The sequence below is a fragment of the Alligator mississippiensis genome, chromosome 4 (assembly GCF_030867095.1).
Source record: "Alligator mississippiensis isolate rAllMis1 chromosome 4, rAllMis1, whole genome shotgun sequence".
NCBI lineage: Eukaryota > Metazoa > Chordata > Crocodylia > Alligatoridae > Alligator > Alligator mississippiensis.
Window position 1 is genome coordinate 110,608,165 of NC_081827.1, and position 17,791 is coordinate 110,625,955.

At 44.6% G+C, this 17,791-nt stretch overlaps 1 protein-coding gene across 2 annotated transcripts in view; it reads left to right on the plus strand.

Moving 5' to 3' along the window:
* Positions 1 to 17,791, plus strand: part of CREB3L2 (cAMP responsive element binding protein 3 like 2) — a 123,622-nt gene that overhangs the window by 63,925 nt on the left and 41,906 nt on the right. For both annotated transcript variants that reach the window (XM_006278278.4, XM_006278277.4), the window contains exon 2: positions 1,879 to 2,095. In XM_006278278.4, the coding sequence (XP_006278340.3) occupies positions 1,879 to 2,095 (217 nt within the window). The remainder of the gene's footprint in view (positions 1 to 1,878; positions 2,096 to 17,791) is intronic.

A 17,791-nucleotide genomic window follows, 5' to 3' on the forward strand; every position in this document is an offset into this window, starting at 1 on the left:
AGGAAAAGTGCTGTTTTTGAAAGGCAAAATGAGGGGGAGAGAATAATTTTTTCCTTGTAGTAGGAAACTAAGTAGCAGCTGGTAAGGAGTTGAACCTGTTCATGGCTTTTTCTCCCTGTAGATCTTGGATCATGTGCAGTTACTTTTGTTTTCCCACAGCAGAAACCACTCTTACTATGTTTCCTTGCTTATAATGCACCCCTCCTCCAATTTATGGCTACTGAGTTTTTTTGTTGTTGTTTTTTGGGGAAAAATGTGAATGATGCACGTCAGAAAATACGGTAATTAATTTATAATGTGCCACTTTGCCCTGTCACCATCTCTATCCCTGGCAGTTAAAGCAGGGTGCTAGAGTATGTGGAAGAGGTTATCACTCTGTATTTGTTAAGCTTACTTCTTGAAGCATGTGAGAAGAGAAACCCCTGTGTGGGTGTGACTTAGAGAAACTGCATCATGCCCTGCCTGCATGGCATGCTATTCTGTCTGGAATGGTTTCAAGAAATACAGTTTATTACAAAATAAAAAGAGACGAGGCCTCCTAATGCTTGAAGGAAATAGAACAAGAGCTTCAAAGTTCAGGTAGCATACAGAACCTGTGCAGTGTTTGGAGATGATTGGATTGGACAAATTGTTTCAGGTCAGATCTAAAAATAAACAAATAAAGCCCTCAAGAACAGGTGTGAACAGTAAAAGCAACTCTTGCAGAGTGCTAGGGGAATCTTTATTAGTGTTGATTTATTAGGATCCCTGTTACTGCAGGGTTGAGAACATGGACACAACCAGGACCAACGGTCATAAGCTCCTAGAAGAAAGTTTCAGACTGGATACAAGGAAAAACTTCTTCATGGTTCATGTAACCAGACTGAGGAATAGACTCCTAGTGCGGTGGTGCAGGCACCTACCCTAAAGATCTTCAAAAGGAGACTGGGGCACACCTTGCTGGGGTTATTTGACCCCAGCAGTCTTTCCTGCCCAGAGCAGTGGGGCTGGACCTGATGATCTCACAAGGTCCCTTCCAGCCCTAAACTTCTGTGAATCTGTCACACGAATATTAGCCTTGGGTCAAAAATCATCCATTCAGCCCACACACCATTTTTAAACCAAACTGTTTGTACCAGAGTTTGGCTCCTCTGGCTCCTGACCCTTTGCCAAAAGCATAGGGTGATAGAAGTGTCACACCACAGTAACTAGCATGTATGACTGTAATATTTAATCATCCTTCTTCCTTACCATCTTTTCTCTATGCCTCAAGGAGCATGCAAGCCTTTTTTGTGTTTCATTCCTCATACAAAGGATAAGTTCTGACTTGTAAATCCTTCAAGATTTTTCACTGCATGGTTGAATGAGAGATGCATTTCATTAATACTGCTACACTCCAAAAAATATCCTGGGAACAAAGGAGAATACACACAGCATGAGTTGACTGTGGACTTTTCTCTGTTTGTCTTAGGCTTTTTAAGGGAGTCAATCGCCACAGTATCTAAGCACTTTTAAAGGGCCATGTGCTTAGCCTGTTTACCTTGAGACAGACCTGTACTATTTTACAGCTGGGGATCAGCTTCTGTGGATATGATCATCTCTCTTCTCAAGCAATCTATAAATAGGGAAGTGACTTTTGATATAAGTCTATTTTTGTGTTTGTGTGTAGGAGAACTCTTTTGTTCTAGCTATAGCTTTTCAATGTGGTAAAGTAAATGGACATGAGAAGATAGCGATGAGACCTGTTAGTGGTAGGGAGGTGAGAGTGCTTCATTTTCTTACTGATTGGCACAGACCCGTAGTGTAAATATTGTGATGATTTTGGTCTGCATTTCCAATGTCAGCACGAATGCATGAGACCTTGTTAGATAAAAGCTCTTTTTCTTTTTGTCTCCACAGCACTTCACAGAGTTCCTGGATGAGTTTTCACAGGATGTCCTAGGCCACCTTTTGAATGACCCCTTCTTGTCTGAGAAAAATGAGATGATGGAGGTGGAGCTCTCCCCGGCTTCCCCAGCTCCTCTCATCCAGGCAGAACACAGTTACTCCTTGTGTGGAGACTCTCGCCCCCAGTCACCCCTGACCCACATATCAACTGATGACAACTTCAATGAAGGTAACTTTGATGTGCACGAATTGATGTTGGGCCTTGTGAAAAACAAGCCTTGGGTTGTCTTGAGTTGCAATAACATAGCTTGAAGCAAAATATGGAAATGCTTTATGCACACATGATCATGTGTTACTTGCAGTAAATTAGAATGGCTACAAATAACTTGGGAAGAAGGATACTTCTTTGGAGTCAGAACTCTGCAGAAAAACTCAGAAATTCTTACCAAGTGGGGGAGTTCTTCTTACCTGTGGCTACTAGAATTCAGTTTTATGCAGCAGGTTTATGAAAAGAGTTTGGAAGTAGAATAATAGGTGAACATGTCCCAATGGGAAGGAGTCTTCAAATTTCTGTGTGTAGAAGAGATCTGTGCAGATTTTAAATCTCATCAAGTCAAAATTTCCAGAGGTGTCCAAAGCAAGACCCTTATCCAATATTGAGCACTGGGAGCTTTCAGATGCTCAGTAGCACTGAACCTGACCACTTATTTAGGAACCTAAATATGCCGAAGTCTGGGTCACTAATTTAAAATTTAACATGCATTGGAAAAGAGGAAATAATAAAAAAATATGTAGAGACTAATGAAGTGTGCAGTGTAGTTTCTTGGTGGGCTACTGAGAGATGTGAGAATAAAAAAAGAACTTCTCTGGGAATTTAAGAAATAAACAAGAACACTCCCTGCAGGCTCGAGCTGGATGTAAATTGATGATGGGAATGTTAAAGCAGAATGGGTTAATGCTGGAAGGAAGCTGAGATGAGTAAGGAGTAGGGCTGTGGGAAGCTTCCATTCCTGATTCGATTCGGCCCAATTTGGTAGCAAATCTCTGAATCCAAATCAAATTGGAACCCTCTGAATTGATTTGGAGATTTGGACATAGACACAGCTTTAAATGTTTTTTCTACATACCTCTAGGTAGTAGCAGGGGCTCATGAGTGCTGCAGTGCTGGGGTGTATGGAGCATCCCACAGAAATGTGGGGGGCTCCCCAGCATGCTTGGCAGCACTTCTGGTCCACTTCCTGGTCTGCCGGGTGGGGCACCCAGGGTTCCCCTCATGGCCGATTGCCAAGCTGGGTAGACACGGGAAGGGGGTGGGCCACCCAGCGCGCTCCCCAGCAGACCCAGAAGTGGACCTGAAGTACTTCTGGTCCACTTCCAAGTTAACTGCTGAGCATGTGAAGGGCCCCCCTGCACTCCTGTAGGATGCTACTGCATGCACCCCAGTATCGCACCTGCAACCTCAAGGTATGTAGAAAAAAACTTTTAAAGCTGTGTCTATGTTCGAATTGCTCATTCTCCAAATTGGTATCGAATCTTCAGATTTGGAGTTGGCCAAATAGAATTGGGGACGGTGATCAGAATCAATGAATTGAATCGCTGTCCCTGATTAGGGTCAAATCCAAATCTGAATGAAATAGGGCCTGCTTTGCACACCCCTAGTAAGGAGGACTTTTATTGGGGAGTGGGGAAAGTACTGGAGAGAATGTAGGTCTTTTAATAAACAAATTAACCTCTTTAGTCATATCTCTGTCAGCTGAGGATCAGGCCTGACAATTCTGTAGTTGTGGAGCAACTGAATGACTACAAGAAATTGGCTTTTTATGGAGCAAAATGTGGGCAAGAGTTATAGACAGCTGAAGGTCTCTAGATGGTTATGGTTGCAATAAGTAGAACTTTACAGTGATTATGAGTAAGAAATGAAGAATGGCAGCAACTTTTCTTGAGTGTCAAGTGATCCAGCCATTCACATAAAGAGCTGGGAGGGAGTATGAAGAAAGCATAAGGATGTGAAGGGATGAAGGAAATTTCAGCTTCATCCTTCCTGTTCTGGTGTGAAGATACCAGCAAGCAAGCACTGGAGTTCCAGATAAAAGCTCTGGCATCCAGGGGTCGGGCAGAGTATAGGACCAAGAATAACTGTTGATTACTAGGAACAATTGTCATAACTGTCATTTGACATTGACATTGACTCCTAATAATCAGTTTATTTTTTCTTAGTTACCTTTGCAATGAAAAGCACCTGAATTGTAAGCCTTTTTTTTAACAAAATGAGGTTGGTGCATAGGTAGTATTAACAGGCTAAGCTGCTTATAAGGATCCACCAAAACCCAACTGGGTTTCCAAAGGTTCCATGTTTTGTAGTCATTAAAATAATCCAGCTGGACCTCCAAAACTGCTCCAAAGTCACCCATGGGTGACTGGAGCCCCCCCCAGCAACCAGTCAGCAGCTGGGGGAGGGGGCGGTCCCCCTGTTACCAATCTTGGTCACCAGGGGGCACTGCCCCCCCCCCCGGGGCGTGTGGCCAATCTCACTGACTTGGGGGTGGGAGTGGGGTCCGAATGGTGAGTGGCTGTGCTGCTCCCAGAAGTGGCAACGGCACTTCCAGAAGCGTCCGCGGCCTACATCCATCCGGTGCTCGCAGTCCCCAGCCAGCTCTTGCAGGGGGGACACTGGCGCTCCTGCCTGCCCCCCCCATTGCCTAAGTGGGGAGCGCAGCCGGTGGGGGGTGCACCAGTGCTCTCAGGGGGTGCACAGGCCCCCCCTACGCATCGCCACTGAAGGCACCAGTTCTCTTGGAGGACAAGTGCATGAAATTAAAGAACAGTTGGAAGATTAAACTTTTTTTTTGAGGGGGAGATTTAAAAGCCTAATTTACCCAAAACAAACCCTTCAGTATTTTACTCATATCCCTAGGCTATTTTTACTTAATTCTCTTTGAATTTTGTGTGCAAGGGAGGGAATGGAGACTGGCTGGAGAACATACATACAATTTATGGATTTGGGAAGGGAGGGGGTGGTTTCTTGTTTTGTTTATCAGGAGAAGAGGCTAATTTTAAACTTCAAGTTGAAAGCTTAAGGAAAACTCGTATGCTATTTAATAGAGAAGGAACCAGTAGGAATGAAATAGGGCTCTAAAGGTAATTGAATTCAGTAGGTTGGTTTTAAAAATAGAAATTTATGTAGACAGCTTTCAATCTTCTGTTCCACTCTAAAGAAGAGTCCCATAAGAGCTCTTGTAAAATCTCAACTGTGGAGTACACAATACAGATGAGAGAATACTTGAGGAAAGCTTACTAACCTACTCCCTAAACCCTTGGTAAATAACAGAACTAGCATCAATAACTCTGGTTTTGTAGGGAGATAGGATTAGATGTTGGGCATGAGAAGAGAAAAATCAAGTGATAAGGTTGGATGGGTTTCTTAGCGTAAAGAAACTGATCTTCTAAACAGCTCACTTGCTACTATATATTTGCTTGGCATTCTCTGGCAAGGATTTGTGATCCCACAGGAGGGAAATGAGCTGTTTAGTAGGCTAGCTGATTCCTAGTGTGCATGCATATGCAGAAGTGATGAGGAATAGATTTAAATAGAATTGGAGAGTCTCTTCCAGTAGAACTGGGCCCTTAATTTGCCTTGCACTGAATTAAGTGTTTATTTTGAAGTAGAAGCCAATAATTTAACATGGGTATATTTTACCTTTAATTTTCTGACCTTGCAATGAACTTGTAGGGCCTGCAAGGTGAAGGATCCCTTCACTCCTCCAGAAGTCTCTGGGAGGTAGCAAGGTATGAGGAATTTTCTTTAACCGGACCCTTATTCCCAGTAGCGGAGTGAGGATAACCTACATACATAGGGCAGTAGTAACGATCATTTTACAGTCTTGGCCAGAATTCTCACGCAAGTAGTAATTTTATTAACACCTGCCCTGGAACAGTTATGTTACCAACAGTGTTTATTAAATGAAATACTCTAGTGTATATTTAGCAGTGGACTAACTTCCTGTGTTACTTTTATCTCATTGCTTCTAACGTGGTGTATTTTTGTTATGTAACACTAGCTAACATGCTACTTAGCATTCTGTTACCACTTATGTACTGGGAGTGGGCAGCTGACTGCTGAAACTATAGCTGGAGGCCCCCGGCCTTATGATGAATCACGGTTGTGTTGAATCACGAAACATAATACATCTGCTCCAAGGGAGGACACCTGCATAAAAGGCAAGGTGGGGGCAGTGGAGCTGGAGAGGCTAAGCAGTAATGTGGAGCCCCCCCCATGGATCCAATTTTCTAAAGGATAACATTGCCCTTTTTAATATCCTTAGGATTTGGAGCTTGTTTCCATAGTAACAGATTCTAATTCAGTTTCACAGAAAATTGTGTTGTCTTAGCTGCAAGTGACCCAAGATCATGCGAGGAGGATGGAGGTGGCTCTCTCACCCCCAGTATCTAGTGGGATTCTGGTCAGGATGCAATGGAGTCCTTGGTGAATTTCTGTAGGAGGGAATCTTTTAGTCATCCTATCTGGAGTGCTAGCTGTGGCTAGCACTGTGGACTATGTTGACCTTCCTCCCCCTCCTCCAGTTTGAGGCAGGCCCAAGCAAATAGGAAGGAAGCTGAGAGAGTGATTTCTTCGCTCTCCATATTTGTTCAGAACCATCGGGTTTGCTTCTGATCATGCGGCGATAGAGCCAAACTTGACTGCAATTCATGTTGCTTTATAGAACTAATTTCCCCATCCTGAATTCACAGAAGTTTGTTTGAGGAACACATTAATCAGAAAAAAAAGACGCACACAAATGTCTCATGGGGAGTAGGGGTGTAGGTTGTAGCTGTGTTGGTCTAAGGATATAGGCAGACAAGGTTCTTTGGGTGAATCTGATATCTTTGATTAGACCAACTTAAATAGATGGAAAAAAATTTCTTAGCAAGCTTTCGCGTTTAAAAACCCTTCGTCAAGGGGAGTATTAATGATGGAATACTCACCTCTTGCATGTAATGAATTTTAACCATTGTCTACAATCTTGCTGTGTTGCAAAGGTATCTCATTGCATTACGAAGGAGTTCTGTGGTACTGCCCTTATTTTGTAGATGGGGAAAATTGAGGCACAGAGAGAAATTGAGCTGCCCAGGCAGAATCAGGAACACAGAACCCAGGTTTCTGGAGTTCTAGTTCAATATGGTGCCTGTTAGGCCACAGTGAAGATGAAGGGAAGCTGCGGAAAGTTGAGATATTCTTATTTGGTTGAAAGTGTTCCAAATTTACCTTCAGAAAATATTGAGGCGCTTCCTTCTGTTTTGCTTTGAGCCAAGCCTTAAAGAGTCTTTGATTTGGAACAATTGCATCAAACTTTCTTTTTAAAAATTCTTCTTAGTAGTAGAATAATTATGCTTATTTATCCAAGTAAAATATTACTGTATTGGGCCAATTACTTAGCAAGTCTCACAGCAGAAAGTAAGCGACGCAAACCTGAGATGAAACTGTTATCAGAGCTATTTCAAAAATATTTCCTCAGCTTTAAAAATGAAAGGATTTTATAAGGCTCTGAAGAGCTTACAGGCTTATTATACTCCAGGCTGGCCACCTATTTAAGCAAATATTTAACCTTGCTCATAGGAATAATCCTATTGACTTGATGTGAGTAGAACAGAATGCATAAGACTGGAGGAACTTCCTGGGCTGTCGCATCCAGTCCCCCACAAATGCATGTTAAAGGATTGGACCTTAATATTGGCTTTTTATATTTCTTAATTCTTTAAATGTTTCCTGTTTACAAAGAATTCTGTTCATTTCTTGAAGAGCAACTTTTCTATGTTTGTAAGTTGTCTACGACGTTCCTTATTTTCTGAAAGCATCAACCCAAAAAATATCTAGCATATGGGTGCATTGCAAAGCTTGGGTATTTTGAACCCTACAAACAAGAGATGCTTGGTATCTGGTTGCATGTTCTTGCATTGCTAAATTAGGCATCATCAGGAAGAACTTGTGTAAAAAAAAAAAAAAAAAAAAAAAAGTGTGTGTGTGTGTGTGTGTATGTATATTATTTATAGATCTGTGAACTGCTTTGCTGACCATATTCTGTTGCTTATCTAAACTGTGGCTGTATTCCACCTAGTTCACACTTCTGTGTGAGTTGTGGGGGAAGGGGAGGGAGGAAAGAGGGGACAGGGATTTTAAGATAATAGCATGAATTTAGCATCTGAGCTGCATCCACATCACAGTAGTGTTGTCTTATACTGCAGTTTGTTTAACCCCCAAGTCATGAGCCCCAGATTTGGGATGCAGGTGCAGAGAGTTCCTGTGAAGGTAGTGTTCTGAATAATTTTTTAAGCAGAAGACATTTCTGTGAGAGATGGGAACAAGAGCCCTTGTCTCTTAAGGAACCTAGATCCTCTTTGGAGAGTTTTAAACTGCAAGGAAAAAAAACCCTTATTTACTATTATAATAGGACCAGGGTAGGCGACACCCAGCCTGGGTGCCAGAGTGTGGTGCATGAAGGCATTTTGCTTGGTATTTGCACCTCCAGGTGAATGGCAGGGAAGGGGCTGGGGTTGCACTGCCACAAAAAAGATCAGGCCTCTCGTGGTTCCACTGCCATCTGCCCCTGGCACCCCAACATCTTCCAAGTCAAGGTTGCGGGTGTTTTTGGCACTCTTGCCTAAAAATGTTGCCTACCACTGTAACAGGAGGATAGGGGAGCCTTCTCCATTACTCCTCTATAGTAAATAGGTAACATAGATCAGGAGAGAGTTGTTCTATTCCTGACTGTTACTGACTTGCTATGTGATTTTTATTATTATTTGCCTTCTGATTTTCTTTTTTGCAGCAAACTGCTTCACTTGTGGGGTCTTTTAGCTGCTTCACCTCTTGCCTTCTTAAATTGAATATTCCATAGAGAGATCAATTTAAATTGGTACCTTTCACCTTATGATCCAGGTGGTTGAGAATGTTATTTCCTCTGAACCTCAGAGGCCTCTTTTCCTGACACTATCCTTAGCCTGACCTGCCTTCCTCCCAGGGATATTTTGAGACTTGAACTTTGCCTTGGCTGCCTTGCCTTTGAACTTGCCTTGGCTGCATGTTAGACTAGGCATTTGCTGGAAAACCAGTATGCTGGGGTCAGTTTAGCCCCCAAATCTAACCCAGTGGTTTCCAACCTTTTTAAGTACAAGATCCCTTTTTGAATTAATGTCTAACCCAGGATTTACCAAGCACCAGCACTACTTCCACCCGAACAGGTCAGGCCCCCCTGGTGAGGGGAGGGGGGGGGGCAGGGGAGTGGGGCAGAGGCAGGGGTTGAGTGGGAGGATTGGAGCCCAAGTGGATCATCCAAGTATGCGGGGGGACACCCACTGCTAGGTGCACCCCAGCACAGGCCCTGGGGGACCATGACCCCCCCCCCCCACCTCTGCTCAGGGCAGAGGTAGCTGCTGCTGCATGCTGTGCCACGAGCCCCACTGCAGCTGGCTACATGGGGGTATGGCTCAGCGTAGCAGCAGGACTCACATGGGGTCGGGCCCTGGCCCAGCTGGGTCTGGGGCTATCAGCTCGTTCAGGGGCACATTGTGGGGGGGTGCTTCTGTTGCCGGACGCATCCTGGTGGAGGCCCTGGGGGACCCGTGCCTCCCCACCTGTGCTTGGGATGCAGTGGACAGCCCACAGCAGCAGCTGCCTCCCCCCCAAGTGGGAGGCGGGGGGCGCAGCACGGCACAGGCAAGTGAAGCAGTTTGCTGCAAAAAAGAAAATGAGAAGGCAAATAATAATAAAAATCATATAGCAAGTCAGTAACAGTCAGGAATAGAACAACTCTCTCCTGATCTATGTTACCTATCTACTATAAAGGAGTAATGGAGAAGGCTCCCCTATCCTCCTGTTACAGTGGTAGGCAACATTTTTAGGCAAGAGTGCCAAAAACACCCACAACCTTGACTTGGAAGATGTTGGGGTGCCAGGGGCAGATGGTGCATCCAGCAGCAGGAACCACCCCCATGTGCCCCTGGACCAGCGGATAGTCCTAGACCTGGCCAGGCCAGGGCCCAACCCCACATGAGTCCTGCTGCTATGCTAAGCTGCGCCTGCACATGGCCAGCTGCAGCAGGGCTTGAGGTACAGCGGGCAGAAGCAGCTGCCTCTGCCCCAAGCAGAGATGGGGAGCCACGTGCCCCCAGGGCCTCTGCTGGGGTGTGCCCAGCAGCGGGAGCTCCCCCACATCCCTGGATGAGCCCCCTGGGCTCCCACCACCTGGCCAGTCTGGGGCCTTGCTCACCTTCCCCTGTTCCTGGCTGGGCCGAACCCTCCATCCCTCACTGCAGGGGCCTTGATTTGGCCCCCACCCCTTCTCCAGCCCTGAGTCTCTCTGAGACTGACCTGCTGGGCTGGGAAGAAGAGCGAGAGAGAGCGAGCGAGCGAGCGCCCAGCCCAGGATCAACCAAAAGAGGCTCTGCGATCGACTGGTTGGGGACCACTGATCTAACCCATTTTTGCCAAGGTTACAGTATTTCTAACAGGCTTTCTCTCTTTAGCCGATTATTTCCTTTCAGTTACCATCTCCTCTCCCAAACTGGCATTCCTACTCCCTGCCTTTCCAGCATATGGAGTCCTAAAACAGGAAACCAAGGCCCTCATCCTGGATGCTGCCCTGTGCAGGAGACCTCCTCTTTTTATGCAGAGACCTTTTATTATGAGCGTGGAGAGATATTTATAGATAAGAGAGGCCCTGACTGCAGTAAATGTAGATTCCTTGTCTATGCTACAATATACATTTGTGTTAGTTCACAATTGATAGCCCTTGATATCTAAAGGGACCATCTGAGTAATAAAGCAGCCAAGAACCTGGATACCTCAGGAATTCCCCTGAAGGGAAGGGTGGCAGCACAATATTTGTGGGCCTAGGGAGTCTCCTGCCAGGGGATTCTCTGGATGTGCCTCACAAAAAGGGGTACCCCATTTTTCCTTGTTTATAAGTTGTCCAGCAGGGTGAAGCCCTAGGAATGGTAGGGGCCTGACTGCAAAACAGCAGGTGACACAGACAGACATTGCCCAGTAAAATAGATCTGCTGTATTAGGACCCATCCTGACCTGGTTGGTTCCTCTCCAAGGATGAAATTCATTTATAGCCTTAGTTATCTCTGCATCAAACCTGTAACTTCTATTTTGAGTTTCCTTTTTGAGGAAGTAATCCAATCTGGATTTAAGACTTCAAGTAGTAGAGATTATACTAGAGGCCATTGCAAGCTGGTCCAGTGGCTAATTACACTTGCTGTAAAAAGCTGATTTTTGTAGCTTGTGTTTCCAAACACTGGACCTCTGTATATTTTCTTCTCTTTCTTTTTATTTTCTTATCAAAGAGAAAGGGAAAGATGGAGGAGGGCACTATTTATTTAAATTAATGGATTCTTTTTTGTTAGGTACCCTTGCTCTCTGCAAGTCCATTCATGGCATCTGACAAAGTAAACTGTCAACTATGAAAGCTCCTGCCTCTCTAATCAAATTAGTCCCCTAAGGTGCCACCCTGCCTGCCCTGCCTACTCTCGGGTGGAAAGGGATTCCCTATTTTTAGAATAGGGAATACCAGCACAACTGGTAATAACTCTCAAAAGAGAAGACAATTCTGTCATATGGGCTTATTCCCCATCCCTGTCACTCATTCCTCTTGCCTTCTCTCTCCTTCTCTATTTGATTTCCCTTTTCTGCCAGTTTGAAAAAGCCTCCAGTGCTTGGTAGTCAAACAGTGGCTTCTTTGTCAGGCCTGCTTGAACGACTTCAGTTTCATTATCTGCAGTGGTAGCAGTGGGAGTGTGTGAGAGGGGAGAAAAATGCCATCTGGAAATCTGTCAAAGAAACTATTTGTAGATGAATGCAGCCTCTCACCTGATGGGGGTGGGATAGGGTGGTGGCATGAGCGTCTAATGTTACAGTCACAAATGAGGCTACTGTCTGGCTGGGGACTTGCCATGGGGGGAGCAGGGAGCAGCGGGGGGGATTGATGAGAGACTGGATTGTAAGGTGGGGGAGGGACAGAGAGGACAAGGAAACAGTTATTCCTACATAAGGGATGCACTAACCTTCTGGAGGCTGGGAAAGAGTGTAAGTCAGGCTCTGAGTGGGAATGTTGTACTCTGCAATGAGTGGTACCTCCAGCAGCATGCACAGGGATTTTTAAATGGGCAGGATCTCTACAGGGAATGTCATGGTTTACAGCTGGGTGGATTCTCTTTAAGATAAAGGATAGGCATTTTGCCCATAGACTTTTGAATCTGCAATGGGACAAGTTATATCCCTTTTGCAATGTAGACCTTTGGTCTGCAGCTTTCCTTGCAGTGTTGTGTACCTACTGTCAAATGTCACCAGCTTCCACTATTACTTTTTTTTTTTTTTTTTAAAGGGGCTGTGTGTTTTACTGTAAGGGATGGAGAAAGTCAGGAAAATAGTGAACAATCTTCCTTCATATAGCTCTTCAAATCTGTTAATAATCTTTTTAGTGCCATCTTTGTTATTCATAGAATCATGGAATCGTAGAGAAGTGAAGCTGGAAGGGACCTCCCTAGGTCATCTAATCCAGTCCCCTGCCTGAGGCAGGATCATCCCTGTCCAAACCATCCTGTGCAAATTCACTGTCTAACCTCTTAGCAAAACTACGCAGTCAACTGTGACACAACACAACACCCTAACCTGTCACAGGTAAAGCAGGGGACCATAGTCACCAACATCCTGTTGCTGTAAAGGCTGTTAATGTATGCTCAAGAGATCCCAGGAAGAGGGCCATGGCCCTTGCTACAGAGAGGCAAAACCCACACAGTCTATACCAAGCTGATCATGGGGTAAAAGTACTTCCTGACCCCAAATACAGTGATTGGTCTGATCTGAGTGGAGGGGCAAGACCTTCCATCTAGACTAGTGGTCACCAACCAGTGGATCTTGATCTACCGGTAGACCTTGGAGCCCCTTGGAGTTGATCCAAGGCTGGGGTGGGGGGCTAAGTGCCCTCGTGCATGCACATATGCCCTAGCCCAGCAGGTCAGTTCATGGGGGAGGCAAGGGGCTGGGGCTAGATGGAGGCCTCTGCGGTGAGGAGCAGTGTAAGTTGAGTGGGGCCCTGGCTGGGTGGGACTTACCTGCTGGGCAGGCGCACCCCCAAATTGTTTCTCTCTCTGCCTTGATCTGCCCCCCGCTTTTCCTCCTCACAGACTTACCTGCTGAGGGAGGGTGGCGGCGGCGCGGTAGATCTTGAGTTGCTTTTAAACGCCAAAGGTGATCTCCTACTTAAAAAGGTTGGAGACCGCTGATCTACACACTCTGGGTTTGAGTCCTGGTAGGAATATTGACACATCCCAGTCACAATCCCCAGCTTTGGCTGGAGTCAACACCCAGTGCCTCTGAGGAAAGCATATAAAAACCCTGACCTGTGTTAGCGGGAGGGGGAAGTCAGGGGGAAGAAATTACTTCCCAGCCCCATGTGGGAACCAGCGAAGCCTGGAAGCATGGAAAAAACCCAAGTAGAACACGAGCATAGTTATTCCTAGATCATCCCCAACCAGTGACTGTCCAACCTCTTCTTGAACACCTCTAGCGACACAGGATCCACAACTTTTCTAGGCAGTATATTTCACTACCTAACTGTTCTAATAGGTAAGAAGTTTTTCCTGATGGTTTTTTTTCCATTGAGATGCCAAACCGGGTCAGATCTCAGGTCCATCTAGCTCAATATTCTGTATTTGACAGTGGCAGCAAGAGGATGCTAAGAGAGAGAGTATTAATGCAGGGCCTGTCCAGACTGATCTATCCCTTGTCCCCCTTCCCTTGCAGCTTCCAGCATCTAGTGTCATGCACCAGGTGACCTCAGAGTAACTGTTTTTAAACCAACTGCCCCACCCCCCCAAAAAAACCAATCCCAAACAAAACTCCCTTTAAAAACTAACTTGACTGTTAACTCAATCTGACTGTTGAGACAATGCTCTCAACAGGGATCATGGTTTCTTACTCTGTTTCCTCCACTAGGTGTTAACTATGTTTATCTCAGCTGATCTAATTGACCCACTTATTACCTCCATTAACAGCTTCCCTTCCTCTTTTACAGAAAAGTGTTTCTTTCTACCAGTCCTCTCATAGCATCTGATGAAGTAGGTTGTTGCCTAAGGAAGCTTCTGCCTCTCTGAACCAATTACTTTCTAAGGCTAAAAACAGATAAAGGGGTTGAGCTTTGAGTGGCTTGTCTTGCAGCAAACTCCAGACCTTACAGACTGACAAGCCCTGTTGCCCCACATTAAGTACCTGTGAATTATTAAAATTAACAGTTTGCTTCAGAACAATGCAGGCTAATTTGAATTAATTGGCATTTAAACCTAGTGTATAAATGGCTGGGCTGCTCTGTTTTGATGCAGGTCATATCCCAGCCTAACCAAGGCCACATCAAGGCTAAAATAATGTCTGGCTTTTATCCTAAGGTGCCGTCCTGCCCTTCTGTCTCGTTTCAGGCAGACTAACTCGCCTTCCACTTTGGGATTTTTTTTTTCAGTTTTTAGCACTTCTGGGCAAGTTCCTGTAGTAAAGCTTTGTTTTTCCAGCAGTAGCTATCCACATCCTTTGTGACAAGGAAATAGATGAATAAATCAACTTGTCCATGTGGGAACCTGAATGCCTTTTACTTGGGACTTATCCAGCAAAAAGGGATTGTAGGCATATTCATGTCACCTAGGCATGCTAGTGCTATACATGGACTGTCGGAATAGGCTAAATCCCACTATTGAACAGTGCTTGCCTGGGATAAGGGCAACTAAGGTTGACTATCTTGAGTATTCCTTATCTTCTCTGTATATCAGTAATAGAGGAAACAAAGAAAGCAAAGTGATGCTCCAAACTTTCTAAGTTATGTGAAGCAGAGACACCGTATGTGGTGCGTGTACAGGGTGGGAAGGATTGAAGGATTAGTTTTGACTTTTTTTTTTTTTAAATGCATTTGGAGCTCTGTTACTAAATAAACCTCAGATTTTGCTAGAGGTTAGGTAAGCATTACTAGACACCCCCATACCATACGTGTTCTGTATGAAACAAGGTAGGAGGAAAAGCGTTGTCATCATCCTGAGAAGTGTGGGTTATCTTTATCAAATAAATCCACGCATCGTGTTGTGTGGAGGTTGCTTTTCTAAAATGCAGAAATGCATGTTTGTTGAGACAAATATGCATACGTTGTAACTTAATGCCACAGAGGCATTTTTTTAAGTCTGTATTTTTAATAATACTTTTAAAGTCCATTTCTCCCCATTACTTTCAAAGCTCTGGAGTTGCTTCAAGGGGAAAAAGGAAGTGGAGAGGTTCTTACTTCCACATTTGGCTGCTAGCTACAAGGGAGACTTGTCTCCGGTTTCCACAGACATGGAGGGTGGGTGAACAGAAAGAAATTTGTCAGCAAAGCCTTAAAATCCCAACTGCCATTTTTTCCACTCCAACTTCATTTCTTTTACAAGGATTCTTAGCAAATAATCCACAATGAGGACTTTTTAGTGCCTGTCAGTTACAGCTGTCAGTTGAACGCAGGCTTTCAAGAAACCTCATGTAGGCAAGGTTGCTATGGCTGGGATTTTTAAAAGAGCGTATGGCAGTTAGGTACCCACATCCTATTTTATGGCGAATTCTCATGTAACATCGTCATTTGATTTGTGTTTGTGGAGAGGGAGTTGGGTTGAGACATGTGAAGCCCACAGGGGAATTTAGTCTTCCATTGGGCACATGCAATCAAGAGGAAACGAGAATTGTGTGACTGAATCCTTAGTCACTTGGAAATTTCAGCCCTGGATTTTAAATGTGCACAAAATTGCTATTATTATTTCCTCCCCCGGACACATCTTCTCCCCTTCCCCCCTCTATTGGGGATAGTAATTATGAGGAGATCAAATAAGGACTGTTCAGCTGTGCTGTCCTGGATGAAACCCGTCTACATGCTCCATCACAACACTAAATGATTGAACCTGGTGTGGGATAGAAAACAAACTGTGATCTGACCCAGAGGCCTGGATTACACTGAGGACAGAAAAGCAGACTTGGTGTCACCAGGATAGCTCTTGCTGTACTTCTAAACCTTGTGCAGTCCTCAAATAGCCTGATGATAAAGCATGCTGTAAATACCTCAGGGCACTTTTATAGCTTGTATTTACCTGGTAACTCCAGTTTTATCTCCACATAGTTCCTTACAGATTAGTACCCTCACCTCCACGGTTGAGCTACAGCTCTAGAAAGGAGGAGTCTTGGGATCTACTCCGTATGTGGCACCACTTTGTCATTGGCTAAGAAACAGAAAAATCCCTGGCAATTGGGACAGAAACACTTTTTTTAGCACTGGGTATGCAGAGCCAGGTTCTTGCTTGTTTTCTCTATGGCCCCATGACTCTTGCATTCTTGATCTTAGTAGCCTAGCATCAAAAAGAAGGATGCAGAGTGCCCCTGTTCAGCTTATCTATGGTATGCTGGTTAAGGCACTTCCTTGGGAAGTAGCAATGGGTGAAGAGGGCCTAGAAGCCGGGTCACCCATTTCCTGGGCTAGTGTTTTAACTGTGAGGTTTTTGTGCAAGATAAGGGCACCCTGCATACTACTACTACTACTACTGCCACTGGAGTCCATAACCCTGGCCCTAGGTGTACCCAGTAGTCGCCTAACACTGGATTTAGGGGAGGTGCCTAATCTGGTTTGTAGCTAAGTTTTAGATGGGAGTTAGACACCTAGCTGCTCAAACAGGGTTGCTTCTGAGTATGATCGTAAGTCCAAGCCTAGGAATCTTCAAAAGTAGTGGTGCATAGTGAATTGATGTGCAAAACGGGTTTTGCAGCCACTGTAGTGACTTTGGAGGTGGGGCTAGGGTGTGTGTGTAGTACTTAATTCTGCTTAAATCCTATGGGAGCAATTTGGTAGGTAAGTATCATCTGAAAGGTAGATATGTAGTAGAACGCTGGCATGTCAAAGAACACTGCGAGCTCATGGGAACTCTAGAAGTCATTGGGGAAGGAGTTAATAGGCAATACCTCCTATAGAAACTCTGGTGTTTGGAATCAGATTTCAGAAGACTTGGTTATGACTTTTCCTGTCCATTGATATTGCTACAACTCTTTGCCCAAGAGCTTGTCATCTTGCATGTTATTTGTCACAGCGTTCTTCTTTCTGGCTTTGACAGATATAATCTTGCCTTGGTCATGTCTATTCAGACTGCTGCTGCTGCAGAGTTTGTCTTCTTAAGTGTTGCTTTGACTACAGTATTTTGTTGCCATTTGTGTCATTCTGTTGGCCACCCCCTCCTTACTTTATGCTATCCAGCAGCAGCTGCTTCTGTTTGCTTTCAGAGCCCTCCATGGGCCTGTTCCCTCCCTACTGATCACTTCTAATTCAGTTTTGAAAGGTTGATTCCAACCTCCAGTTGGGCTATGCTGTCTCCATTGCTTATGACTTTCCCTTGTCTTGCTCCTCATAATTGGACATGCCTTGCTGTAGGCACCCACAAAACCATTTCATTGTTCTTCAAATGTCTCTGTAAGCCCCGCCTTGACCATGATGTCGACAAAGAAATACAGTGAGGAATGTGCTGCCAAGACCACTGTCTACTGTGCTGATCAACCTTGTCTTGTTATTTCATAGCATTTCCCCCATCTACCCAAATCCATCTGTCCTCTGTCTTTTGTTGTCTTAGACCCAAAAACTTATAAGTGAAGTATAGCAGTTCTGGGTTGTAATATGTGACTAGGACTCCTCAATACTATGATGAAACTTTATTATAACAAACTCCAGCTTTTTAACAATCCTAATAGAAGGAACCAGTTTTGGGGTGCAGCAGATTGACTAACCTTATTATAGCGAACACCTCCTAGTAGACTTTCTCCCAGTCCCATGGGAATTTTATTATAATATGGTTCTTGTAAAAAGGTCCTCAGCTATATTGATCCATT